The sequence below is a fragment of the Mytilus edulis genome, chromosome 6, assembly GCF_963676685.1.
Source record: "Mytilus edulis chromosome 6, xbMytEdul2.2, whole genome shotgun sequence".
In the NCBI taxonomy this organism is placed as follows: domain Eukaryota; kingdom Metazoa; phylum Mollusca; class Bivalvia; order Mytilida; family Mytilidae; genus Mytilus; species Mytilus edulis.
In genome coordinates this window covers 72,303,604-72,315,993 of record NC_092349.1, presented here as the reverse complement: position 1 = coordinate 72,315,993, position 12,390 = coordinate 72,303,604, and the positions used below count along the sequence as shown (strand labels likewise).

Sequence of the window (12,390 nt, the reverse complement as noted above, 5' to 3'; positions counted from 1 at the left end):
CAAACTAAAACCGAGGGAAACACATCAACTAAACGAATGTTGAATGTCGATGAATCTATCCTAGCATTCTGGCGTTATCCACCAATAAAACTTTTAAAGTCGGTTATTGTGTGACAGAACATCATCAATATATGTGAACGTCAAATAAAAAAAAATCTCGTGTCAGGATGATTTTGTACTACTGCTTGATTTTTAGAAGGTTTTGTAGGAATTCTACTTCAACATGTTCAAGGAATATATATATATGCCAATTTAGTATTGGACTTATATATCGACTGTTCTGTGAAATATGAACCCATCAAAGTCAATAAATATGTTGTAAGTCTAAATTCCAGTATTTGATGATAATCGTCGTTGTGTATTTGATTTTGGAATCAGAATAGTTCTTCACTAAGTCATAGTTCGTGACAAAAAAGAGAATGTGTATCTTTCCAATTTTGTAGAAAACGCATGTTCAAATGTGAAGATGTAGTCGATCTTTCAGTTGAAGAATAGGAATCATTGTGATGTATATCTAAAATATATCTTAATTTTTGATATTACATTTAATAATGGATATTATTGAAATATTTTTTTAAAAATCCAAATCCCATTGACACCACTGGACGTGTAGACCTCATTACATCTGCATCCATCAGTAACCTTTAGTTTCCCTTTTAGTTGATGGACAAGGTTATGCGTTCGAGATTTCAGACAATTGGCTTACAGCTCTGGTAATCATTAATTGTTAACGAGAGTAGGGAGAAATATCGAACTTGAATGTCGGATGATGGCGTTATACCTTTGTAGGACACAGAAAGTAATCGTTAATCTGTATCGTAAAAAAGAAAACAAATCATATTTATATAAAATAAAAACATAATTTTAATATAAATACTTCAAATATGACATGAAAATAATATAAAAGCAAATGATACACAGATATACTTAAAACATATATAAATTGTTTGGTAAAGTAAACATTCATTACAAACTTGTCTTGTCTTTTCTTTTAAATCCAATACGCTATATCATTTTGTTCTCATGTTGCGCAATTGTTTTGTATAGTAAATTATTATTTTTATAATGCAAAAAATAGGATTTAGCTAGCGAATGGATGACAATGTATTTTGATAATTTTTTCAATGATATAAAAAATCAGAAAAATCCCAAATGAATAGTATTAGAGTTTGGTTCACTATAACATGTATAACAACGCATGAATATGAATTTTTTCTTTTCTGTTCACCCATAATTTAAACAGTTGATAGTCATTACAATACTATATTCCCATATAATCAGTCATTAACTTGAAAATAATACATCTTATTCCCTTGATGATAGATGAAAGTAGCTCAAATCATATAAAAACATTTTCATAACTAAAAAAATAAACCAGAATATTACAAAATAAACCTAAAGTTTGTTTTGATAAATTATCATCTAGTTGATCTCTGGGAAAATAAAGAAATGTCTTAAAAAAACTACCACAACAAAGAAACAACTCTTGATGATGTGTTAAAAACAGGCCCGTAGCTTTCCTACAAATGAAACTCACTTAAATTTCTAACAGTTTTAGTAACTATGATTTTATATTGAGCATTTAGTAAATGAGTATATTCATGGTAATACACATAGATAACTAATATTTACTCTTTCGTCACTATGGCTTGCCTGTTTTAATACGGTTACAAGGTTTCATGCGATATGAACATTTGTATCAGCCCCACGTTGCAATGGATTTAGATAATACAACACAAATACACATGTTTTACTCTAATATAAATGTAAATACTATTTATTATATATTTTGATTAGTCTCAAATAAATAACATATTTTGATATGACCTGCGTAGAATGACTGACGATCATAGTGCAGGTGGTAAAACATTAGTTTTAAATCTCTCCAATCCAAGCAAACTATACTTCAAACTATAAGTTTACTTCGTGAGTATTCTTGTACCAATATATTCATTCCCATGTTTCGTCAGGTATACATTCCTGAAATATTTTCTTCCGATTGTAAGCTTTGACATCAAATACGAACAACAAAAAATAAACAAAGCTGTTCATAAATGAGTTGTTTCGAATTTTTCTGATAATGTTTTCCAATCACAATCTCCCACCAGTTTGTTTATCTCCTGAATCATTGAGGTCTCAACAGGGGCAAACACTTCACACGTATATCGTAATTTCTTTGATCGTGTCCAACTGTAACTGTTATCAAAGCACAGGAAATCTGAAAAATAAGAATAAATATTTATATATTGCCATTCAATTGGTTTCTTTTGTTAAACACATATCAATAGTTACCGATACTTGAAGGAATTCTACGTTATCGTTAAAAAAGACAAGTATGAATGGTTCACTGTATATGTCCTTTACCAAGTCAGGAATATGGCAATTGTTATCAAATAGTTCGTTTATGTGTATATTGGAGTTTGTTTTTGATGCACTTCAGTGTTCCAGTTGTTCCTTTGTTTTCTCATATAGTTGATGTCTTTCCTTCGGTTTTAGTTTTTAACTCAGATTTGTTTATTCTTAATCGATTTATGACTTTTGAACACCTGTATACTACTGTTGCCTTTATTTATAATAAGACTTCCGTTATCCTTGGATATCGGCGATATAATTCCCATTTCAGTTACAAATCATACGATACAGCATTTATTTTGTCGAAATGAAAGGGCTTATTTAACTACAACTTACATTTATTAGGCTTTCAAAAGTTTTCTTTTCATTTTCTAGCGCTATAACTTTTATTACCCACCCAGGAGTACGAGCGACGGTATTGACATGATTTACAACGAACCTTTTCAAAATTTTATGTTGAGGCGTTCACAAATTATTAGGGGAAAAAGGTTCCTACTCGATCCAGCAAAGCAGACCCTATTTAAACAGTGTTATTCTAATTTTGAATCCGCTTTATGATATCAAAATGTTATCTAATATTCTTAAAAATCTGTTTTATAACTGCATCTATAAACAAATAAAAAAAGATTCTGAAAATTATCCTTGCTGGACTATAGTAGACATGAAAGTACAAAGACAAATAATATTTATTCATATACTAACAGTTTTCATTTATTTGTCTAGGTATATAAACCTTTTGGTGTATGACTCTTGTTGTTGGTTAGTATTTGTGCATCCAAATTTCTGGTTGTTGGCTTTGAGTTCATCTAATTGACATTTGTTTTCAACTATTAGCTGAAAGATTACGACACAATTATTTTAAGATACTTACACTTTCCAACTTTGTCGCAAGTGTAGGTGCCATCTTGAATTACTACGTTACTATCGGTTCTTTCAATAGGTAATATCTCTTTGTATTTTTCATTTTCCCATAAGAACAGTCCAAATGATATGTCATGTTCCTCAGTTTTGAATTCCCAACTAAAAACAAGTTTGAAAAATGAAAACAGTTTAAAAGTATTTACACTTTTGCAACTTGTGCTGCATTTTGTTTCCGAATGATCTCAGATCTGCTTTTATTAACTTTCTGACACCTTTATCCCTTTTTAATTTAAGATGTCAGTTTTTTTAAATGGTAATGTCAAATGTTACGAGAACTTGTGTGATGTTAAGTGTAAATACGTTTATTTATTAAAAGATATACCATTTCTTCAAATAGAGTAGAATTATACAGAAAGAGAAAATGATGGCATTTCGAAACAAAGTTATGCAATCGATTGTATACAAAAGTGCCAACAAGACAATGTTGAATGAATTTCGAATGCTTGATACCAAGTATTGCTATGTTTACCAGTGACGTCTTTTCAGGTAGATCATACAGTTTTGTCAATATGATGAAACTATATGCTACTGTCATGCAAAATTGATAACTAGCTAGCTATAAAACTATGTTTTACCCACCCTTTTCTCGCAAAATGCCTGTACCAAGTCAGGAATATGAGATGTTATTCAGGCATTAGTTGATCTAACCGAGCTTTTGAATTTGTCCTGTTTATGAACTTCACCATTTTAGAATTTACCTTACACTTCTGTGTGTTTTCTGATTTTTTAACACATTTCTAATTGTGGTTCTCAAAATTTGTCAATTGTTCATTTTGCCGCCACAACTCCCCATACAAAATTAAAATAACCAAAGCAACCAAATTGTATAGCTAAATCTATATGTACCTATAAATAAATGATTATCAAATTACCTTAAAACACTCCCTGGTTTTTCAACTATATAATCCAAGTACAGCCTATCACCATTTGGGACAGTTGCTGATTGCAGTTGTAAATTAAAGTCAGTGTTTTCTAGATAATATTCTTTTGGCACTAGTCCTCCTTGACCAATCTTAAATAGAATTGGATTTTTATATCTTTCTTATCCCTTAGTATTTTCATATCCTTTCCAAATTCTTCTTTGTAGAAAATATCACATGTACGTCAAATAAGATGATGTAAAGAACACTAAAATAAGTGATTCGCTTTCCCTCAACACGGAGGGAGATCAGAGACGACAACTCGATAAGTGTCTACTACTATAAATGCATCACTAGCCATGCGAATCCATACTAACCCACAAATTACGATAAGAAATAGGACACTTTCCTAATAGGCTGTAACATGTAGAGCAGGATCTAATTTACCTTCCAGCGACCACTTAAAGTTTTATTTGTTGTTCGTGTTGGTTAGTCTCTAGTTTTCTATGTTATGTTTTATGTACTGTTGTTAGTCTGTTTGACTTTTTTTTAGCTATGGCGTTGTCAGTTTATTTTCAACTTATGAGTTTGAAAGTCCCGTATCAGTTTCTCTTAGACTTAAATGATCTAACCACTCCACATATGAGTCGTATAAGTTTCGTTCAGACTTGCATGATCTTCTAAGTCACCACATGAGCCGGTATCAGTTTCGTTCAAGCTTACATGATCTATTAACGCACATAATGAGTCGGTATTAGTTTCGTTCAGACTGACATGATCTACTTACTCGCCACATGAGTATGTATTAGTTTCGTTCAGACCTACATGATCTATTAACTCACCACATGAGTCGGTAGCAATATCGTTCAGACTTACATGATCTATTAACTCACCATAGAGGCACAATTGGGATTTCCATCTGGATCTGTTAACTTTCCACCATAGCAGGCTGGTAAATTGTCTGCATCAATGTAACGTAATAATAAGTCTTTATAATCACCTGAAATAGTAAACATTAAGGTAGTTTCATTTCATGATTTTCTTCAATTCCTTTAGTTATTGACCGTTCCCTTACAACTGTTTTCTATGCAGTTTCATAAGGGTTTGAATATTCACAGTCCCATTCATAATATGTAACGTTATGATGTAAAACAAATATTCGTAAAGTGTAGGACACTAAAGGCCCACTTCGACCTTTAAGACTAGAATAATTCATCATTAAAATATTGTTTGCTTTAAACTTGTATAAATTATCATGTTTCTGATTAAACTTTATCTATGCATTACAGCTATTGCATAATCTGCAAAGAAGATAAAGATGAAAATGCAGGATTCGCGTAGTTAGGACCGTAGTTAAGACCGGTTTGTGATTATAAACATTGTATATAACATTTGGTTAAGGCAAACTAAAATGAGAGAACGGTCACGACAGATTTATCAAGGTTTACAAATATAAAGGGGCATAACTCAAGATAGGTAAAAGTAACGATACTCAATTTCGAACTTGATCTGCGTTTTGTGATTAAATTCATTCTGTATAGATAAAGGCAACAGAAGTATATCGGTGTTTAAAAGTAATAAATCAATTGAGAGAATACAAATCCCGGTTTCAAAATAAAACTGAGGGAAACACATAAAAAAATGTAACTTTTGTATAGACAAACAATTCCTGAAGTTGACCAATGTGCAATAAAAGCTCAGGTCCAATATGACAAGAAATGTAGAAACATTTAAAGTAGACAAAATATGTTAAAGCAACAAAATTGATAATATCATACAAATAAATAAAGCAAAATGTACGACTTACCTCCCTTGACGTGTATTTTCTGTTTTGTGTCTTCGCTAATAAGCGGCTTTGATATTCTATATAGAATCGGAAATATTCGAGGTGCTAGAAAATAATAAAATAATAAATACAGCTTTTAAATAGGAACTATGGAGTCGCCTAGATCATGTCTGTTGGTCTTCCCGTTCGAATGGTTTTACACTATTATTTTTTGGAACCCTTCATTCTTGCTGATCAGTGTTAACCAAGACTCTGTGTCGACGACCGTACTTTGATATGATGCCTATAAAGGTTTACTTTTACAAATTGTGACTTGGATTGAGAGTTGTCTCATTGGTACTCATACCACATCTTTATATATATATATTGTCTCAAGTATTTTAAACCATGAAGTTTCTTGTATTTATATTCATTCTTATAAGTTAGGAGTTGATTCATTTGCCTATAAATTTGAACATGTTACATAATAATAAAATTGAGAATGGACGTTACATAATAAGTATACTTATTAGGCCCTCTTATAACAACATTAGATAAAAACAAGCAGTAGTATACCGCTGTTCAAAAGTCACAAATCAATTGAGAGAAAACAAATCCGGGTTGCAAACTAAAACCGAAGGAAACACAACAACTATAAGAAAAAAACAACGAAACAACAGAAACACTGAAGTGCCACAAAAAACAAACAACAATGCAACATACATAGAACGAACTATAAGATAACAACTTCTTTTTTTCTAACTTGGTACAGGACATTTTATATTAAGAAAAAAAAAGGTTTGAACCTGATTGTGTGGCTAACTAAACCTCTCGCTTTAATGGTAAAGTTTATTATAACATAATAAAAATATCAATAAGAATTGATATTATTATATGTACTTACCATTGATTACTAAAAGTCTCTTCAACATTTCTGGATAATTGTCTTCCAACATCTTTACTAAACTTAAGTGCATCTTTATGCCTAAAAACAGTATATTAGGTTGTTGTTTAAGAAGGAACTATACAATTGGTGTTGTTGTGGTCCTTTTTTAAATATGAAAACGACCTTTTCCCTCTTCCATAAGTAGCGCTATTATGGTGCATTCATTTTGAGTATTGATTGTAATGATATTTTAATTTGTGACATAGAATGAAATTCAAAACAGTGTGGCTATGGCCATTGATTGACACATTAAATTCATCCATTGACTGGGACAATTTACGTGAACGTTTGTCTGTAACGACCACTGTTCACGACGTACCTATGATAGACATTTAAACTGTGGGGTCACCAAAGGTTTCTTAACGCCTTTAATTATAAAATAATTCGAAAAATTTATCAGGAATAACCTATATGTTTTGATTTATATAATTGATATAAATCAAAACATCGTGTTATTTCTGATTAATTTTTCGAATTACTTTATTAAGGTGTTGAGAACCTTTGGTGACCCCATAGTTTAAGTGTCTTTAAAAAGTACATAGTGAGCAGTGGTCGTTACATACAAACGTTCACCTAAATTTTCCCAGTCAATGGATGAATTTAATGTCAATCGATGGCCATAGCCACACTGTTTTGAATTTCATTCTATATTGTTGAAATATTTTAATCTTTCCAAAGTTTATACATCTCTAATGTTAGCCAAGCATAAAATATAAATTGTATGATAATTCTATTCCCAATATAACTTACCTGGCAGCCACAGTGCCGACGTCCCGGTGTTTCCCATATCACATATAACTGTCATTCCGTCAACTGGATAACCCAACTTTGTATGAAAAAAAATAATCTATTTCATGATTTAAAGAAAATATAACGATACTAATACAAAGTTGTACTTTTGGTTTCAGGGTGTAGTTAATCCTTTTTTCGATATTGACACAGATAGACGACTCCATACTAGGATCTATGACAAATGTCCTGATTTCAACATTCCAATTGTCAACTTTCCATCTCTCAGCAGCAACATGTCATTGTAAAACATTTACATATACCACCCAATACGTTAGGCGCGTAAATTTTCTCATTCTGCGGACTTCATTGACAGGTGCGTGTTCTTTACACAAAACACCCTGACACCGAATTATGAAGAAGACCGACACAGATCAACCCTACATAACGTTTACAGTCACCAGAAAGGAGTGAATGACCGATACAAGGTGTCGGTGTCTCAAGCGACCTTAGATCTTTAGTTAAAAGAAGGGCGTTTGATCTGTAACTTTACCGATTCTGTCCTGTTCCCAATTGTGGCATTTTGATTGAGTGTGAATTCGCAAGGCTGGTGATACATGCATAGCACGATATGATAGCACTGACGACGCACTTATTACGCTCTTTTTGTGATGTATGCAAGTCCTTCAGTTTCAGTCTGTTTGTTACTAATTTGATTTGTCTATTCTCATTCGAGTAACGCGATTTGAACATCGGTGAACTACAGTCGCCTTCATTGATAGTGTATAGTGTTGTTTTTATTTCAATGAACAGTTTGTTGCAATTACATTATTTACATTATAAGAAATAATAACTGACATATAATTTTGTTTTGCAAGTTTGTATATACCCTTTATTATAATAAATCAATATAGTTAAGACATAATCCAAATTAGATATTAACATATTTTTTTTACATACAATTGGATACAGTTTGAGGTGAGAGTTTTTCTTTTCTGATTTTTAAGAAATCTAAGTTAACTTTTTTCTACTTTCATTTTAACAAAACAATGTATTCAGTGTTTAGTCAAAAAGGTGACTTTAAATGAATATAGCCACCAACAAGTCATTATGAAATTATAAATTATTCGAAACTCCGATGAAAATTCAAAACAGAAATACCTAATCAAATGGCAAAATTAAAAAACTCAAACACATAAAACGAATGGACATTAAATTTAGAATATGGTAGATCAAACTAGAGGCTCTCAAGAGCCTGTGTCGCTCACCTTGGTCTATGTGCATATTAAACAAGGGACACAGATAAATTCATGACATAATTGTGTTTTGGTGATGGTGATGTGTTTGTAGATCTTACTTTACTGAACATTCTTGTTGGTACAATTATCTCAATCTATAATGAACTTGGCCCAGTAATTACAGTGGAAAATATTTTCTAAAAATTTACAAAAATTTATGAAAAATGCTAAAAATTAACTATAAAGGGCAATAACTCCTTAAGGGGTCAATTGACTATTTTGGTCATGAAAACTTATTTGTAGATCTTGTTTTGCTGAACATTATTGCTATTTACAGTTTATCTCTATCTATAATAATATTCAAGATAATAACAAAAAACGGCAAAATTTCCTTAAAATTACCAACTCAGGGCAGTAACCTAACAACAGGTTATCCGATCCATGTGAAAATATCAGGGCAAATAGATCTTGACCTGATAGACAATTTAACACGTCAGATTTTCTCTAAATGCTTCGGCTTTTGAGTTATAAGCCAAAAACTGCATTTTACCCCTATGTTCTATTTTTAGCCGTGGCAGCCATTTTGGTTGGATGGCCGGGTCACCAGACACATTTTTTTCAATTAAATACCCCAAAGATGATTGTGGCCAAGTTTGGTTTAATTTGGCCCAGTAGTTTCAGAGGAGAAGATTTTTGTAAAAGATTTCTAAGATTTACGAAAAATGGTTAAAAATTGACTATAAAGGTCAATAACTCCTATAGGGGTCAACTGACCACTTTGGTCATGTTGACTTATTTGTAAATCTAACTTTGCTGAACATTATTGCTGTTTACAGTTTATCTCTATCTATAATAATATTCAAGATAATAACCAAAAACAGCAAAAATTCCCTTAAATTACCAATTCAGGGGCAGCAACCCTACCACGGGTTGTCGGATTCATCTGAAAATTTGAGGGCAGAAAGATCTTGACCTGATAAACAATTTTACCCCCTGTCAGATTTGCTCTAAATGCTTTGGTTTTTGAGTTATAAGCCAAAAACTGCATTTTACCCCTATGTTCTATTTTTAGCCATGGCGGCCACCTTGGTTGGTTGGGCTGGTCACGCCACACATTTTTTAAACTAGATACCCCAATGATGATTGTGGCCAAGTTTGGTTTAATTTGGCCCAATAGTTTCAGAGGAGAAGATTTTTGTAAAAGATTACTAAGATTTACGAAAAATGGTTAAAATTTGACTATAAAGGGCAATAACTCCTAAAGGGGTCAACTGACCATTTCGTTCGTGTTGACATATTTGTAAACCTTACTTTGCTGAACATTATTGCTGTATACAGTTTATCTCTATCTATAATAATATTCAAGATAATAACCAAAAACAGCAAAATTTCCTTAAAAATACCAATTCAGGGGCAGCAACCCAACAACAGGTTGTCTGATTCATCTGAAAATTTCAGGACAGATAGATCTTGACCTGATTAACACTTTTAACCCTGTCAGATTTGCTCTAAATGCTTTGGTTTTTGAGTTATAAGCCAAAAACTGCATTTTACCCCTATGTTCTATTTTTAGCCATGGCAGCCATCTTGGTTGGTTGGCCGGGTCACGCCACACATTTTTTAAACTAGATACCCCAAAGATGATTGTGGCCAAGCTTGGATTAATTTGGCCCAGTAGTTTCAGAGGAGAAGATTTTTGTAAAAGATTTCTAAGATATACGAAAAACGGTTAAAAATTGACTATAAAGGTCAATAACTCCTAAAGGGGTCAACTGACCATTTTAGTCATGTTGGCTTATTTGTAAATCTAACTTTGCTGAACATTATTGCTGTTTACAGTTTATCTCTATCTATAATAATATTCAAGATAATAACCAAAAACTGCAAAAAATCCCTAAAATTACCAATTCAGGGGCAGCAACCCTACCACGGGTTGTCGGATTCATCTGAAAATTTGAGGGCAGAAAGATCTTGACCTGATAAACAATTTTACCCCTGTCAGATTTGCTCTAAATGCTTTGGTTTTTGAGTTATAAGCCAAAAACTGCATTTTACCCCTATGTTCTATTTTTAGCCATGGCGGCCATCTTGGTTGGTTGGCAGGGTCACGCCACACATTTTTTAAACTAGATACCTCAATGATGATTGTGGCCAAGTATGGTTTGATTTGGCCCAGTAGTTTCAGAGGAGAAGATTTTTGTAAAAGTTAACGACGACGGACGACGACGACGACGACGACGACGGACGACGGACGACGGACGACGGACGACGGACGACGGACGCCAAGTGATGGGAAAAGCTCACTTGGCCCTTCGGGCCAGGTGAGCTAAAAAGGTTTGATGGCTAGCAAAACCTGTCACTTATTTGACAGTTGCTTCAATTCCAAGCAAATGAAACTTTCACTCACTTTTTTGCTTTGTTCCTCCCAATCTCTGACGGTCCATTCACACTGATGCAGTTTATTCCTCTCGAAATCGGATTTCTTTGTTGAACGCATTAGGCCTTTCAGATCTATATTTCCATATAATTCTACGCGTATAGGAGAACCATCTTTTGCATGACCACAAAATCCACCAGTTAGATATTTGTCCATCACCTAAATTTTCGTTATGTAATTATGATATAATTCCTTATGAAAAAAACGAAGTTGAATGCATAGATATAAGAATATTTCAAGGATAACTCACCTCAATATACATAACTAGGGCATGCTTTACTGTACTGGTGATGACGTCTTTACATTAAATGTGTTGAAGGTGTATTTTTGTTGTCATACACATGTTTGAGAATTCACGATTTACCTATCAATTAAAGCTGTGAATTGAACTAGCTTCCAGTAGCTGTGAGTACTCTTAGATATGTAATTTGTGACTTTTATCTCTTTTGCTTTTTGTTTATAATTAGTACTTTGTATCGAGTTGAAGAGTCAAACATTTAAGATTCAAACATTTGGTAACTGATTTATATAGTTTTTCCTTTAAATAATATGTTGTGTCGTTACACCTCTGTACCAGGTTAGGGGAGGGTTTAGCGCCCACAAATAAGCAACCCCGCCGTATTCTTTATGTGCCTGTAATTCAGTGGTTTTCCTTTGTTGCTATGCATGTATATCATTTTTGTTTTTCGTTTAATGTTTTGTACATATATAATGGCGTTAGTTTTCTTCTTTGAATTTGTTAACAATTGTTAAATCTAGGTCTTTTATAACTTGCAATGAGGTATGGGTTAGCTCATAGTTTCAGAGATACCATGACTTATAGTTATAAACGTCTGTGTCATTTGGTCTCTGGTGGAAAGTTGTCCTATTGGCAATCATACCAAATCTTCCTGTTTTTGTATGCACTGCCATTTCTTGCTACCTTGTCTCTCATTGTTACAGAGTAACTAGTTTTGTGGTCTTGCAAATGCAATACATTTGAAAAAGTATGAAGAAAATAATTATGTTTTCCTTTGAAAATAATGAAAAGTCATTATAGAATATGTATAATTACCTCTGGTATTTTGTATTCTTTTAGAATTGTATCAACTTTTGACTTTTGTCTGAATTCGACACTCTAAAAAATAAACCAGAAAATTATG

General features: G+C 32.6%; 1 protein-coding gene across 2 annotated transcripts in view; it reads right to left on the bottom strand.

Moving 5' to 3' along the window:
- Positions 1 to 840: 840 nt before the first annotated feature.
- Positions 841 to 12,390, bottom strand: part of LOC139528343 (retinal-binding protein-like) — a 54,225-nt gene continuing 42,675 nt past the window's right edge. For both annotated transcript variants that reach the window (XM_071324283.1, XM_071324285.1), the window contains 9 exons: positions 12,303 to 12,365; positions 11,219 to 11,407; positions 7,595 to 7,670; positions 6,803 to 6,883; positions 5,941 to 6,024; positions 5,027 to 5,133; positions 4,146 to 4,285; positions 3,224 to 3,372; positions 841 to 2,218 (listed from right to left, as the gene is read on the bottom strand). In XM_071324283.1, the coding sequence (XP_071180384.1) occupies positions 2,049 to 2,218; positions 3,224 to 3,372; positions 4,146 to 4,285; positions 5,027 to 5,133; positions 5,941 to 6,024; positions 6,803 to 6,883; positions 7,595 to 7,670; positions 11,219 to 11,407; positions 12,303 to 12,365 (1,059 nt within the window). In that variant the 3' untranslated portion in view covers positions 841 to 2,048. The remainder of the gene's footprint in view (positions 2,219 to 3,223; positions 3,373 to 4,145; positions 4,286 to 5,026; positions 5,134 to 5,940; positions 6,025 to 6,802; positions 6,884 to 7,594; positions 7,671 to 11,218; positions 11,408 to 12,302; positions 12,366 to 12,390) is intronic.